This window comes from Eutrigla gurnardus, assembly GCF_963514095.1.
Source record: "Eutrigla gurnardus genome assembly, chromosome: 18".
NCBI lineage: Eukaryota > Metazoa > Chordata > Actinopteri > Perciformes > Triglidae > Eutrigla > Eutrigla gurnardus.
Window position 1 is genome coordinate 8,993,719 of NC_139929.1, and position 17,349 is coordinate 9,011,067.

The 17,349-nt window shown below is 41.7% G+C and overlaps 1 protein-coding gene across 1 annotated transcript in view; it reads right to left on the reverse strand.

Annotated features, from left to right (window-relative positions):
- Positions 1–17,349, reverse strand: part of LOC311029105 (cadherin-18) — an 80,076-nt gene that overhangs the window by 51,128 nt on the left and 11,599 nt on the right. Inside the window, exon 2 of the mRNA XM_084034039.1 lies at positions 8,821–9,378. Coding sequence (XP_083890165.1) covers positions 8,821–9,051 — 231 coding nt within the window. The 5' untranslated portion in view covers positions 9,052–9,378. The remainder of the gene's footprint in view (positions 1–8,820; positions 9,379–17,349) is intronic.

Genomic DNA, 17,349 nt, shown 5'->3' on the forward strand with positions numbered 1-17,349 from the left:
ATTTTGGACTTAATATTAAGTATTCTTTGAATAAATTTAACAAAAATCTCATCTCAGGTTTGATTTACCACCAAACACTCTCTAAAAAAAGAGCCCATTTTCTGTCCAACTGTCACAATACAGGTCTATAAAGCTCTAAGTTGCTAAAAAAATGACATCTTCTCTTTCAGGTCACCTTCGGCTATTACCATACACTCACAGCAATAAGGTTTATGGGCTGCGGTGAGTTAGGACTTTTGTGCCCCAGGTTTAGTCTGTCAGGCCACATGCAGGCCACCAAAACCTCCTGATTGATGGAGCCAGTTAGGAGAAAAAGGTCTGCAACTACAGTAATGTGGTCTTCTCTTCATGTTTTTCTATCAAATGAAAACCATACAATCCTTGTTTTGATTGACAACTAAATGTTATTAAATGTTATAATCTAATTATATTAGGGTATTTCCAGTGGCTATGGTCAGAAATAGAGGGTCCAGCATTACATTGATCAAGCAAAGAATACAACCATTCAACGGTAACTTGTATTGGAACAGTAAATTAAGTTAACTTAACCTTAAACACCACCAAAAAAAAAAAGACAATACAACCAAGAACAAGTAATAAGGAGAGATATTATGCTGATACTGTATACTTCCTGGCTTTGAGTTCACTGCACAGCGTTCTCGTTAACTAACCATCTGTGACTGTTTGATGACACCAAAGAGACGAGAAGAGTCCAGATTTCTCTGGACAAAAAAGTTTGCATTTCACATAACGTCCCTTCTTAGTCCAAGCTGATTGTACAAAACTGGGCTCGAGGGGAAATTCCTGTCACGATTTCAAACGCAGGCCTCCATTTCTCTGCAAAGGCTATACTTCAGCATCGGAATATTTTATTCACACGTCATAAATTTTGATCGCAGGACATTTTCTGACAACTCGCCTTAACGTACTTAGTGTCAATGCATCATTCCGCGAGCCTGATATGAGCTCAACATACATATGTGAGGCTATCTGGAAGGGAGGGGAGGTTGATAAAAGTGGCAGTAATGTCCAGTCCTGTGTGATATATAATGAATGGAAATGGATGTAAATGTCTCATACATACTGATCAGTGAAGTGCGGGGAAAACATCACGAGAAAGGTGACATCGTGACCTCTGTGACCTTGTTGTTTTGTTGTCTCCACCGCGAAGCCTTACCGCGGAGGAATCCTTTTCCTCCGCACATCATCAAAACAAGGGATTGCGGTGATCTCTCTGTCTCTACGAGCGACTTTATTAAAGACTAGTGGAATAGACGACTGGCGCGTGGCAGACGGCTGGCAGCTGGCAATGCATTTCTGAGGAGTTTAGAGAGATCAACAGAGAGAGACTGCGGCTCTGAAGTCGCCGGCAAAAACACACTCCAATCTCAAGAAGAACCTCGCTTATAATTTCATCATATGCCCAGAGGGAGTGACCCGAGAGAAAAGTGTATTTTCACTTTCTTTTGTCAACAACCTGCATGTTTTCACTGTTCGGGCTCTGCATAATCATGGCAGAGAGGAACTTAAATTGTTTGTGTTAACAAGCTAATTGGTGCTCACAGTGGAACAATGTACTTTCTGGCTCTGTTGTGGTGCTTTTTAAGGGAAGAAGAGATATGAGGAAGAAATAACACCTCTAACCTGGCAGATATCTGCTACTACAACATTAAATGCTATTTTATTTTTACACGTGTAGTAACAATACACGATAATGGGTAATAAATGGAATCAAACTGGAGCTAGAACCTGTGATTATACTTATTAAGTGACTCATTTAGTCGGTCAGAATTGATTAAAAATGATGTCAATGAAAAATCACATAAGCTGCACCTGTGTGACGGACGTATGAAAAATAATAAGCAATTAATTTGGTCTCTAATTGATAGATAGATCACCAAATAACCTTTTCAACTCATATTCAAAAATGTTAACTGCGAGATATATTGTGGGAAATACAGTTTTAATTGTCTTCATAACGACGCAGATCAATGAATTAAAAAAACGATTTACCGGTACATATATTTCTCTAATACATTAATAGTTAAATCATTTAAACATTTAAAATTATCCCCTGAAAGTTATGAGACAATGTTGATGAAATATTAATGAGGAGACTGTAAGGCCAGATCTAATACTGGAATCCCACTGATTTCACACTGTACATTTAATGTGATATGTATTTTTTGAATACATCACGATAGCATATCTTGGTTTATATGATTGTCTTGATTAATTGCTATTATACACTGAAGAGAGCTGCAATGAGAATACATTTGGCTTGGCAAGGGAGTCACAGTTTCTGTAATTTGATGAATTTGAGTTATCATCTCACCCTATTAGATAGTGTAATGTAAAATTGTGCTATTGAATCTGTACCGGCATTTATTCAACATGTTTCATCACAATTCAAACCAAATCAATGGGATATTCTACTGCATATTGACTAGAGCTGCAGTTAATGACTTTATCGATTCATCTGACAATTACTTTCTTACTTGCTATTCCGTCTTATCGCTACAAAAAAAGATGCCAGTTCCAATTTCCCCAGATCCCAAGGTAAAATCTTGACGTTTGTGTTATTCAACCAAAGCTCCAATCCTCAAAGATATTCAGTTTATTATCATATAGGACAAAGTATAATAATGCAAATCTCACATTTGACACCTGCAAATGACTCCAAGGATAAGACATTTTTTTTATGTTGCGTTTTTATGCAAATAACTAATAGATGACTACAAAAAAATGTATTGATACATTTTTTATTGAATTTATGATTTGTGAAATGATTTTTCAGGACAGTGGTGAGATAAAAATAGTCTGGGACCAGTTGAACAAAAATAAAAACAAAAAAACAATCTTTATCAGCATGTATGTCTCATCAATGATTGGCAAAAGAATTGCTGGCGGGAAAAAAATTGATGTTTGTGATGTTCTGTGTCGACTCAAATTCTCCATTTCTGGGCCAGGAGAACAACATACACAATCACAAGACTCAGTCTTGGTTCAGATCTAGACGCCATGCCGATTTTTCTATTCCTGACAAGTTTCTAGTGAACAAATGGAGAGCCGACTGGCCACATGGTGCTGCGATAATCGGCCAAAAATACTTAGAAGTGGCTGCAATTCAAACATACATAACTCATGTTGCATTTCAGGTGCAGTCAAGAAAACTACTTCATCTTCTTATGTAAGGTTAATGAAGTGTAGAAAAACAACTTTTTGGAAAAAGGAGAACATGACATGTAACACAATTTTCCCAATACAGAGCACCGCTGATACATTACGAGTTTCTGCACAGCTTCACCTTCGTCTGTTTTGCTCCACTTTTTTTTTTCTCCTTTTCTCATCTGTACAAGCTTTGTCATTTTTTCATTGTGCAGATCCTGATAATGTATGTGGCTGCTTGGATTACATTATCGGCGAATGTCATTTGGAACGGCTTGGCGGCATTCATTGTACAGATCCACATAATGTATGTGCCTGGCTTTGCCTTGTTTGCTCTCTGCTTGTATAAAAGGATGTTGCTTTCCTGCTGTTGTGTCCACTCATTATCAGCTGTAGGTAGGGAGCGAGAAGGTGAACAAATAAGAATGCCTCCCTGCGGAGAGAGGATGAATAAGTACGACACGACAAACTGGATGTGACAAATATATTGCAATACAGCAGGGCTCCAGACTAGCTTTTTACAATGGTCGCACTGGTGTGCTTAACTGTTTCATTTAGCTGCACCAGCACACAACTTAAATACACATACACATTTTTACAGCTAAAGGTGTTAACTCCACTGATGATGTCGTGTATGCTGGTGTGAAAAATACATTTGGCTACACACCTAACCAGACCAGCTAAATGTTAGGCACACCGGTGCGACCAAGGAAGATATTTAATCACACTTCACTGATATTTGGTTGCATGTGCGCCCAAAATGGTCACACTCTGGAGTCGGGATAAAATGTTGTGTCGCCATTAGACTGGCACCGAATAGTTGCAATGTTTACATCATGCAGGTTCAGAAAGCTGCAGGGCTTTGTTGCAAGTGTTGAAGGTAGGAGTCGGGTTGTGGAGTATTTATTATTATTACATCAACAATGGGCTGGGGGGGGGGGGGGGGGGGGGGGGGGGTTTGGGATGAGCAAGCTGCATGCCCTCGCTGTTCATCCGTGCCTTGGCTTCATATTTGCAATTAGTCGAGGGGGTGAGGGGGTGGGGGGGGTCATTTTTGATTAAATCTCGGCTCTTATTCTTCACTCAAGAGGACTTAATCACTTTCTATGTGGGTGTGCTTGATTGTCTGATTATCACCACATTTTGACCATGCTCCCTCCCAATCTACTCCTCCTTCTCTTCAACTGATTTGTAACAGTCACAGTACACCCTGATGATGGCGCGCCCGCCTAATGACCATACATCAAGAGACAGTGATGAGGGGGGTGTGCCGGAGACGTGCCTTTGGTGCACATCACGGAGATCCGCCCTAATAGTTGTCCTCTATTTTGACATCTGCGGGGAGAGACAGAATGATCCGTTGTCTTCCCAGCTGGATGGTTGACTTCTTGATGTACAGTAATGAGATTATTAGAGTCCCGGAAGCTACTCTCGACACTCATTTAATAGCTCTGCCTCGAACTGCCGCAAAATAGAAGAAAAAAGAAATAAACATTTCCGATGAGACAGAAATGAAAGCATCTGGAGATGAGGTCTGGAAAGCATGACGTTTCTGCCTTGTGTGCTGGCAGCCAGCGAGGGCAAATGGCTTTAGTCTCAAGTGTCTAAATGGTGCTAATACGTTTGGCAGGGAACAGGGGGAGGACAGTGGAATGCACTTAGGATATTAGGCATGCCTGCACAGACAGCAGACATAAGCTTCAAGTGTTATTTTCTGCAGTCGGTGAATCAATGGAGGCTGAGCTGCAATTCACTTTGTCAGCTTCGTTTGTTTGATCGGTGAGAGTGTGATTCTATTGACGAGGGCACACATACAATTGAAAGTAAATGTTGGTGTTTGCATTAAGTCCAACTGACCCCTTTGCTAAGGCCCGCCCACTGCTGCTATTCTGTCAAACTGTAAGAACCACCATGGAGCCCGTACGGTCACTAAGGGTGGGCGGTACACTCACACCTGTAAATATAAAGAGGTCACCTGGGCCCACCCCTAACTGCACCTCAAGACAAAGAAAATCCCAAGCACAGTCTCCGGGGCACGGCCAGTGAGTTGTTGGACCGTTCGGAGCTGGCTGATGCTACGCTATGATTGGCCAGCCTGTGTTCGAGGTGCGGGAACTCATTAAAGAATTATGATCACCATTAATTGTTTAAAGATGCGCCCATTATCACCCGATCCTGCTGTCCCCCTTCTCTACGAGGCTCTACAAGACTGTTCTTTCAGCTCGTTGTTTTTAATTTGAGAGGCTGTAATTTTACTGTTTGGTTTAGTTTAGGTTCATCAACCTCTTTTAATTAATAACTGTGTCTCTAGCCACGGAGTCGATGCAGTCAGCTGTGCGTGTTGTTCTATTAGCCACACGCACTGTCCACAACGATGACAGTGAGCGACGTCAACAGGGGGCGGTTAAGAGGTATGAGTGAGGAGTCAGCAAGCAATCAATAGCAATATGTAGTATACATTAGCCTCCCCCAACCAGTCATATTACAGTTCACATGAACGTCGCTCCAAAATGTCATCACATCATTTTAACCTTTCAGACATTTGTGTGAAATCGTCAAAATGAGCATACATGCTTGAGTTTGTGCCACATTTGAAGACATTGGACCAGAAAGGCGGACAACCCGATGATGTAACACCTCCGTACAGGACTGTCTCTAGTGTGGAAGCATAAACACCTTTAGATACAAACACAGACACACATCCACACTCATATAAGCTTTCCCTCCGTGTCAGAAACATCTATCACTGGTTGATAAGTATTTTCTGGTTCATGTTTCTCTTTCCAACCATGCAAAGTGATAAAATGACACTGGCTGTAAAATGATCCTTGTTATTTCATGTAACACCCCACTGCTTTAAAACATTCCAATCTGTGTTTCTATTTGCATTACGAAGAGTGGGTGAAAAGCAATTTTATGTTAAGACCTCGCTTTGCCTTTTTTCTCCCCTTTCTTTCTGCCTACTGTTGAGCTTTGCTATTACTGTACATGCAACAAGACAGTTGCCTGATTCTGTCACAGCACAATCCATTTTTAGATGTATGAATAAAACATTTAGGCGCTTTGCTACTTTTGCTCTGCAAATGAACACAGGATGAGACTATTCCTCCTGGTCATGGCTGGAGCACCGTTTCCGTCAAATCTCAAATTATTTGCTGTATATTTTCGAGGCGGGCAGACACCCAATGATGATTCCATTCCATTTCTTCTCATCCAACAGCTGTTCCATGTCCTCCAACTGAGTTAAAGCCGTTCACTGAGGTTAATATTCATTCAGGGTCTGGGGATTTGCATCGTCTTCTAAAGAATCACCAGCCGGTCCGTAACCTGCCCGACTACTTTGGGGGCACCACGCTGAGCTGATTGACATGAGGAAAATTCACACCTCCCATTGGGAGAATGGCTTGTCTCCTGTCTGGTATCTGGACGAGCCCCTGTCCCCGCACCGAGCATTTGCGTCTCACTCATGCACAAAGCTGTCATTTCCCAAAAGCATCAACCCCCCAGAAAGGTGTCACTGGGGATTACGGGACACCTCAGGGGGGATTAAAAATGTTTTTGACAGTCTGGCTGCTTCACTTATTCCCAAAAGTCACTCCATACTGTCCTTTTATGTGCGAGTATTGCAAAGTACACATAACATCACCATAACTGCCAAGGCCGACACAGACATTATTACGGTACGCTCGTGTGATGTTTGACCTTGCAGATTTCTCGGGTTTTTTATGTCTACTGCGCACAAATTAGAATTCCAATTTCTGTGTGCAACGCTACCCGCATCTTATCATGAAGCGTCCGTTTCAAAAATCCACATTTTCCCGATGAAAGCAATTATCGAGTGTTTTGGCAATTCCCTCTTGGTGCTGCTCATTTGCTGCTCGCTAATGTCCAGAGTTTTTAATCAAGCATAGGACGGAGGGGAAAAAACAATACAGCGCAGTATGTGCTGAGTGCATTAATTCTCCTCCTCCTCCTCCTCCTCCTCCTCCTCCTCCTCTTCCTGTCATCTAATTAAGGGTCATTCTGTCTCCTGGACACATTAGGACACACCAGTCCCATCCCACATAATTAAATGTTTTTTGTGCTAACCATCTGGAGACCTCATCTCTTTAAACATGCATGTCAAATTGATTCCTTAATAATGTTGATGTGTCTTCTCACTGCTTTATTATCATCCGGGATTAGCTGTTTATGTTTGTTGTTTTGCTTTCATCAGTGGCAGCCGCCACACACACACACCCACACACACACACACACACCCACACACACACACACACACACACACACACACACACACACACACACACACACACACGACAACAACACCCTGAAGGTACGGGTAGAACTAACACACCAGCCAACCAGCCAGCACAACAAACAATCATGAACTTCAAAAGCAGCGGACGTATATAATGCATGAGTAACCATGACTTGGTGAGGTTAATCGACAAACTAGAGCTCTGAATACGCTGCAAACATTTTTGATTTGACCTAATAGTGAAGACTCAATACCTCGACGACGAGGGGTTTGTTTTTGTCGGCGCTGTGGGGTTTTATGGTTCATTCGTGCATCTAATAATATTAGCTTAAACACGTTTCACCAATAAATAACCTTTCTCTCCTGCTCCGTGGGGACATTTGTGATTAAAACTCCATGTTTTTTCTTTTTTTCAATAAACAGAGTTGGAATGTGATATTTACTGTTGTTGTTTTTTCCCCTTCACCCCCCAAGCATGTCATCTCTCTTTTCTTTCATTTTCCCTTCAAATGGCACTGTTGAAATACAGACATGTGCAGTCGGAGGAGCCTTTCTCATTCTCTTTCTCTCCGAGTGCAGTTGAGGGGATTAGTCTGTGCCTGAGTGCCTGGAATAATGATTACTGCAGCGGAGAAACACATTTTAACATTTCAGGAGATAAGGGCAGGCAATCTGCAAGCAGAGGACTTAACCAGCTCCCTGTGGCTTATTGTGGAGCTAACAGAAAAGTCACCACCAACAACCGGGCTTCACTGTATCCTGCATGCACAAGCGGAATGAATACTATCTTCTCCCAGAGTAAGGGACATCAGTCACTCTGAAGTTTCATTCATAAAAATGTTCAAGCTATGAGGCGCCCTGGATTACTATGTCACCATTGCACCACTGTCCAATTTCTTCCTGTGGTGGTTCATTTCCCACCAAGAGATCAAATCTGAGTTCAATTCCCACAGAGGGTGCAAATCGGGTATTTCACTTGGAGGATAGCTTGAAGTAGAGAGGGTGTTTCTCGCTTCCAAACTTCATCCTCTTTTGGATTGCAGACCCCCCCCCCCTCCCCCCGAGTGGCAACACATGCTGAGAGGCTCTCCTTAATTACACTGAATAAAAAAGAAAAATTGGACATTATCATAAGAATAATTTGGTCCGACAAGCTTATGACAGGAAAAACAACCCCCACACCTGCACAAATGAGCACCGAATTTCCACATCACAAGATAAAACAAAGAGCGTGTACAATGCCGACGTGGCAATCTGCCTAGATAGAACAGTGTGGTCCTGCTATAACCCATTTCTCAATAAACAACAGGAGAGAGAAAAATGAAGAGTAAGCTGTTCCAAATCAAATCCCTGTTCAATAATGATAATAAAAAATTTCAAAAAAAGATGCCTACCTTCCCTACATACTGTGCATCTGGTCCCAAGTGTTCTTCTAAAACAAAGAACTGGTTCCAGATCCAGCCACGCTTCGGCCTGTGATGCACCTCCGTCTCCCCGTTGGCAAGTTTGGTCTGATTCTTGGAGGGCACTTTGGCGGGGAGGTGGTGACTCGCCCCGCAGCACCTCTGGATGAAACAGAGGCACATCAGAAAGGGGCAGAGGCAGGAGGTGGTGGATATCCTCATGGTGGCGCACTTTTTTGTAAAGTTGTCCCCGTGATCCAAGGTGTAAAGGTCCTCCCACCACCGCAGCCTCCACAACCAGCCACTGCTGCAAGCACGCGCAGTAGTTCCAGCAAAGGAGGGATCTAAATCCAAGCTAAGGAAATTGCGGTCCCGATAGATCCTCTAAGGTTCATCGCACAAAGCCGAAAGGTTTAATGAAAAAAGAAGAGCCAAGGTACATTTACATTATGGAATTTCCCAGGTTGTGAAGTGTTGAGCAAACGGAGATGAACTTCTGGGTAGTTCTACCAAGGGCAAAGGTTAATCCCGGAAGCCATTCTGGATTTCCTGGGAAAGAGAGGAGGGGGAAGAGAAACAGAGTTAGAGATTAAGTTGACAGAAGCTAAATGTCCACAAATTCCCTCCAATTAAATTGCATCTCATAAATCCTTACAGATCAGGACATGCACTGGCCAACTGTGAAAATGTACAAACAGGCGACAAGGAATCTAGTATTGGTATTCCAGCCATTTTTTGCCATTATGCAGATGATACAAACATGTTTAAACTTGAGGAGTCACGCTGCTATTAAAAGGTTGCCCATGCCCATGAGGTCAGATCAGCGCTCAGTGACTGATACCGCCCTGTGAGGTCAGAGTCGTGTCGCAGAGCAAAACAGCGCTGGCCCTGTGACTCGAAGGATGAGTCGGCTTTATTAAAAACCATCAGGAAAAAGGTTTGATTCGGATGTTTTAACACGACCGGGGCATACTCTGAGGTTTGCCGTGTGCCTCGGTGCGGTGAATAATAAGTGTGGCAGGAAGAAATACATTTACTCTGATAAGGACAGACATCAAGCCACTCAGACATTAGGTAGAAGGGGATTTTGGAAAGGCAGTGGACTGGAAAAGACAGAAGAAAGCTGCTTTTTTTAATCAAAACCATAAATTGAAGATGGCATTGAAATAGTAAAAAACAAATGCAAGCTTTGTTGACTTTCTTTCAAGCGAGACTCATAGTCTTTTGACGAGCATGCACAGTACACTTGTACGTGCAACTCTGTGGTCTTTAAACAGGAGCTTTTACTGCAGAATCGACTTGTCTTGGGATTGGTTTTTAATATAGATGTATAATGTTATTGCTGCTAAAGCATAAAACCTAACTGCTCACTATTTTTGGATTAGAAGACATTGCAGAATTTGACCTTGCTGTTCTGAGATGATCTTTCTTGTGATGTAACAAGGATATGGTATGATGCATGATGCCTTTTCAAAATAAACTTCCGTCTTCACAGGAAGTTAGGTGTAAGCAAATTAGTAAGCGTTGCAAGCCTAACCCTAATCCTACCCTGGATGTGAGGCGAAAAGGTCTTCAAAAACTAAAGCAAGTCCAGTTGTCTACAATAAAGCTTTCAATGATGACTGAGAGCCTTCACAAACACAAGTTAGTAAGGTTTAAGAGTGTGTTGGATATTCATTTTACAAAATGTAAATGAAGAGTCACGTGACAAACAGATGTTGGGACAAAATAACTCAAATGTTACTTTTAGGTTCACACAGGACACAGAACAGAAATACCTGTGTTTGTACTCTTGAGACTGAAGTTTAGCCTCATAAAGGATTTATATCCTGTTTAAAACTCTATGGAGACATCACTGCCGCCCATAAAGGAAAACCTTTATTCACAGAGGCTTTCTTTTTATAAATCGGCTACATTCTCAAAATCTAAACAGTTAATATTCATCTTTGTTCTAAACCCCTTTATTTCCTGACGTTAGTATAAGCCCAGCTCGTATTGTCTGTCGTTGCTAGTTGGCTACTACATGTTCCTGCAACGCTCCCGAAACATCCTCAATAAAAGGGTTGAAGGTGAAAACGGACAAGGATTTGGAGTTCACTTGGCTAAATGCAGAATTGGAACTACACTCTGGCTTTTGACTCACATTGAGTCCAGAAAATGAACAAAACATGAGAAGGATGATCTGACCTCTAAAACACCAAAGTGTCAGGTCAGTAGTAATGTCAGCTGTGAATGGACAAACACATGTATATGATATTTAATAGGATATAGAAGCTGACAGACTTCAAAGTCTGTAGCTCTTTATCTTTTACAATGCACGGTTGGAGAAAAATGCTGAAATAAGACTTTAATGCAACTTACAACTGTCACTGAATTCTTTTTTTTATAAATATAAATATTTAACATATATCTATGGATTAGGATTTCCTTAGAACCCCTGACTAATCCACGTTTCAACTATCTCCACATGCAAATTATGCAGCTCAACGTCAGCCGTCGCTGGTGTTGCCTAAGTGCAGTGGTTGTAACGGGTAATACCTCCTGCCAGCCCCAGCAGTAAAAGAGAAGGCAAAGTCTGTTCCGCATCACCTTGGATTAAGGCATTTGATGATAAATACTAAACATGTGTAATCTGGAAAAAGATTCTCATCTGCATACGCCCAAATCCTGCTTCCCCTGCTCCCTTCCAATCACAGAGAAAAAAAGATATCAAGCCCTGTAAAGAATACTGATGAAAGACTTCCTTTGAAAAGACGTTTCATGGATTTTAAGGTTAGGTTGCTGTTTATTTATTTTGTTTGTTCTCTTCTCTTGGTTCAATGAGATTCATTATCACCATGATACAACCACACTCTCAAACCTTCACACATAGACGAGGCTGAGACCATCATGGTACCTGTCAGAATCGTTTTCTCTCGTTTTACCGTCACCTCCTGAGGCTCGATCCAATCAGTCACTTAATAGTCTGCTTATCATGCTGATTGTAAGCAAAAAAAAAAAAAAATCAGGAAGCCATGAAATCAACAGCATCTGGCTCCGTCAATGGGAGTAATTCCCCCCATTTTTATGATGATGATATTGTTTTGTGCAGCCTTCTGCCCATGTCATGTTTATATGTGCACCGTTTAACAGGATGGGTTATGCATAGCGGCAGCCGCAGAGATTTTGGCAGGATTCATGCAGAAGTGGCTACATTTACACACACATGCAATTGATCTGGTGATGTTAATGAGCCACATCGTTGCACCCAAGGACATGCCACGCTCGGGTCTCTAGTTTACGTTCGGAGAGGGTTCTGCTGCCGGAAACACATTAGAGCATTGCATGGGAATTAATCCTGAAAAAAAAACTCCCAAACAAATGCATCATTTACTGCTGTTTGAGCAAGTTTGCTGAAACTATGTGACTCATTTTCATCTACAATAGGATCTTCGATAGAGACCAATAGGATTTATGTTGAGAGATGTAGGGAAATCAGAAAACATGAAACCAATTAACTTCTGATTTACTTCATTTTATAGTCATTTTTTTCAGTATCGTAAGTATTCAATCATCGGTTACATACCTTTTGCTTTTATTTTGTTGATCTGTCAAAGCAAGCAATTCAAAGATGCTGTACTGTAGGAACATGTCTGGTTTGTATTTCATCAGCAAAATGATTTATCAGCCCCTCAAAATAAACTAATCAATGATGGAAATGTTAATTAGATGCAACTCTAACTCCAGACTTCCTCTGCATAGCAGCTGGATCATTTGTTTCCCAGAAACCACTGCTTCGTTTTTCGAAGTACTAAATTATTAAATATCTTGGAGAAAAGTCACACCGCATGATTTATCACATTTGTCCACATGCACAGTATGCATACTTACATACAAGTGTGAGTTTTCCCAGAGAACCCTTCCAAGCATCATACCTTTTATGCCTACTTCACAAACCCCGTCATGCTTTATTAATGTATTAATTTATTTATTTTTGCTGGGGGACTGTTCCGCCTGTAGCTGGGACATTGCAGGCAGACAGAAATACAATGTCTCCGTCTCCTTATTTATTCATGTCAACAGGAAAACTCAATAAGTAGAAATCAACTGGTCATGTAAACAACGGAATAAGACCTTTCCCATAGTACGGCCAACAGTTTATGCATGTAAACACAATCACCAATGACACAGGAGACAACCGCTTAAAAAAAGCCAAGTCAACTCAGAGAACAGGCATCTGTCGCCTGCCGCTAAAAGCTAATGTTTTGAGCTTCGCCCACTGCCATCAATTTCACAGCATCAGCCATCTGATAGCAGAAGACCGGGGCAGGTCAAAACACACATCGGCGAACCAACTGTGTTGTCCTCAGAAAAAAAAGGGAGCCAGTAAGAGAGAGACCAAAGCGAAAGAGACTTGAATTTTCCCCTCACCTATAAAAGGAACAAGTACAAACATCGTCCACCCATTTGTTTGTTGGCTGTAGTCTCAGGCAGTTCTGCTGAACGGAGGTAAATAAACAGGACGATGCATGCAGCACAAGAGAAAATTAGCGACACAGCAATGTGCTTATGTGAAACCGCACTGTAATGCAACTGTAATGCTGCCGTGGAATGTTCCTGAGGCCTGAACATTAATTAAGTTGTTTTTTCGCTGTTGTTTCTGCTGAATCAAAAAGGTGCTCTCCACGGACCTGATGCTTCAATGGAAAGCAAGCTAAACAACCTCTTCAGCACCGATAGATGCAATATGTGCTCTAGAATCCTCTCTGAAACTATTAATATCCCCACTGCAAACTATGCATTGTTTGCATCAGGAAAACACAAATTTGAATGTTAAAATATCAGTAACAGCATCATGTTATATTTTAAATTTGTTACAGTCAGAAAGTGATTACCTGATGAAAATGTCAAATGTTTTCAAAGTTATTGTTAGAACTGTAATGGTATTATAAAGTACTCATATCGGTACTCAGTATCGGCAAGTACTGAAATTCTAGTATTTATACTTGTACTTGGTCTGAAAAACGGTATGGTATCGGTGCATCCCTAGTTTGTAGATCCTTTTATTTTTATTTTATTGTTGTTTTACATCCTGTGTGTGAAATGTGTTTCTGTGTGATATCATTACAGCACTCTGCATTGATCTGACTTCAGGTTTGTTTAAAAAAAAATGCATGTTGGTCCCTTGTCAGCAAAAAAAAACTGTTTTTGTTTCTAAGCACCTTAACCTAGTCTCTTTGCTCTTTGTAGCATCATTATATTAAATATAAAAGCAGCTATTAAATACCCCAAGGGTTAGGATAGGTGTGTTATCTGTGAATGGAGGCACTTATGATCTGCATGCATCACAGAATGTGCTAAATGCTCAGTCACTGTCAAGTGATAGCAGCCACTTTTGTCAAAACTACAAAAATGCATTTAAATTATCACTACCTGTTAAGAGCTTTTGCCTTGAGTCTATTGAGTGACTTGACCTGGCTTGTCGTTTGTAAAAGGAAGCAGATTAGCCTGATCAGCTTCACAAGCGGGGCAATCCTCTGAATATGCGGCACACCCTGGAGGTTCCACGAAATTGGAGGAGACAAATAGGTTGGAGTGAGGTGCCAGCGATTCAGGGGTTTAGCCAAGCAGACTGTAGTATTTCCACAATGCCATTTTACTCGAAAACACACAGGGGATCATGGCTGAATAAATTGTTTAAATGGAAAAACAATCTTGTGAGCTTCCACTCCGGCCTATTTTAGGATTTAAAATATATCAGGATTTGTTGGGAGAATTAGCATCACCTCATCACTCTTGAAGTGATGAAGGTTGTTTTCCACAATTAGCCACATAACAGATCACACTTTCTCTGCTGGAACAAGCATGACATGTCTTTTGGTCGCACCTTCCCTACCCTTCTGGCTTCCCAAGCCCACAATTAATTGCACTCATCTTCACTGTAACTCAAATATTTCCTCAGGTGAATAATTTTGTTCTCCAAGTTATCTTGAGGACACCTGCAGTAATATAATCTCAATGATATAATATCTATAAAAACAGTTTTATATCCATTCATATGCAGACAGGACAATATTTTGGTATCCAAAGCATTCTGTTTTTTTTTTTTACTGGTTTCTTGTTCAGTCTTCAGTTCTACTTAGTGTATAACCTCTTGCATCATTTCTGGTAATGCAAGAGAGCAAAAGTGTTCTGATTTCAGTTTGTAGTCCGAGTGATATTGACCAATGAAGGTCGGTTGTTACCAGTCCGTGTGGAGAGCAAAGGAAGCTGAATACATTGGCCAAAATCTCAGAATCTCAAAAAGTCTCAGAACTGTGTGGTTATCATATGATGACCGGCTTTTGATTGGTTTAAAATGTGCTTGTAAACTGTGAAACAATCCATTCACTCTCAATTAAAATAGCTAATCGGACTGTAAACAATGAGGGAAAGGAAATCGTGTCCTGGATCTCCACTGGCTACACTGGAAGCCCAGATATATAGTCCCTTCCCCCCGGAGGCTTATCCCTTGTCAGACAAATACACAATGTGTTCCGAGATGGGCAAGAACACAATTTTGATCACACAACATCACCCAAAGATGGTCCTAAAGTCAACGTTAAAAAAATCTAATAGTCAGGACCAAGCTCTATGGATAAAACTTTCCTCGATCCGTCTCCTTCCAGCGCAAGATCTGCACATCTGAGAATCAACTCTTTCTTCTTGCCTTAAGTGGTGAGGCTGAGAGTAATTTAGGTTCCAGGCAACGGAGTAACATTCTAAATCAACGTGTAAGCTGTGATAAACAGAAAGAAAATAAATTGGCTGTCAAACATTCTTGTCCTGTCGAGAGCGAGACAGTAAAAGCCCTCTGTGTAAACAGTTCGGGAAAGACGGGGCGACAATAACGCTACAATTAGCCATATGAAGCTTGAAAATATGACATGTTACAGTTCCTGAATATTGTTTTTCTCTCCCTCGTGCACATACAAACATAGAAGCAAAACAAACAAATGCTACAACCTCACACTTCGATCACTTCCCAACACTTGTGGGTAATTAAAAGCAATAAGCAGCAGGTTTTTAAACACAGATTAGCCCTGAAGGCAATTAGGCCCATTGCAGTAATGACTCCCACTGAGTCATGTGGGCTGGGTGGTATGTCAGTCACCCCCACCCTCCCTCCCACCATGTCTCCCAAAGTCAAAAGCGACTTGTCCTTCCAGTACGCCATCTTCCAACCACCATCTGTCCCAACCCTCAGCTTTCATTACCTCAAACCCAAACGCACCCCTCCTCACTTGGCTTGGCGAGGCAAAAGGTTGCCGAGCTGAGAGCAGGAAGCACTCCGACAGGTTTTTCATCTTCTCATGTTTATATGCCAAGTTAAACAACCTTAATTATGTCTGTGAAGGAGGAGAGGTTTTTACTCTTGGTGTCAATTTAGAAAAAAAACATGCCTGGACTCGTGAGCCCCGCTATATGTTGCGTGGTTGCTTAATAAGAGTCGGTGGAAGATGGAAAATGTCCCATCTGCCGTGTGTTTAATGGCTGGATTCTTGAGCTCTAATCATACAGCAGGAGTGCCAGGATGGAGCAGACAGCACCCATCTGCTGGCCACTGCGGGGGAAAAAAAACACCGTTTTTCAACTCGCATCACCATCATCATCTCGCTGTTCTCCCACTGCTGCCGCACAACATCCAGCTAAGGGTCCATCAGCATTATGCACGTAAGAGGAAGTCTGGCAAATGCGTCGCTGTGGGGCTCCAACTCATGACTATTCATTATTTATAGAATAATCTGCCGATTGTTTTTCTTAATACACCAATTAATTGTTTCGGGGTATTGGCTTGATAAATCACTTGAGTGAATAATCTATTATAAAAACATTGTTGATACATTTTTCCGTCAGTCGACGAAGCGATGAATCGGCTAATCTTTTTCAGCCCTACTTGGATGCGTGTTTAATGCTTTTGGGATTTGAGTCATCCGCTGCCAAATCGACAAAGAGAAAAAGACACACGGTGGGATTGAGAATGGAAATGTATTCATTTCACCTGCAGCACTTGGTTCTCTTCATGTCTGCGAAGTCTAAATTTGTGATTGAGTCGACCGGAGTTTGGCAGGCTTCAGTGTTTCACACATGCTAAAACACACAGAGCAGGTGGGTTTTACAACAAGGAGAGTGGGCCCTGTGTGTTCTCATCCGCAAAGTAGGGCTGGGGCTATTCGCATTAGCATTTCATACACAGATAAGCTTGCTTTCTCGCTGCCAGGTAGAGTCCCCCCATGAGAGGATGAAGTGTGAGAGATTTGGGGGGGTGGGGGTTTCGCAGATGCTCGCCACACTGCTTTTCAAGTGCCCATGGAGACTCACTGCTGTTAGGAGCCACAACAGACAAATATGCAGTCGCATCGTCCAAAAAAAGAATAAGCTGGTGATGTAGACTGCAGAGTCGGGGGTTCGGTGTGAGGAGGGACATTTACAGTATGTTATGTGAGCTGTGGGCACAATAGTGTTTTCTCCCTGACTTCAATTTTTTTCCCTTTTTACATC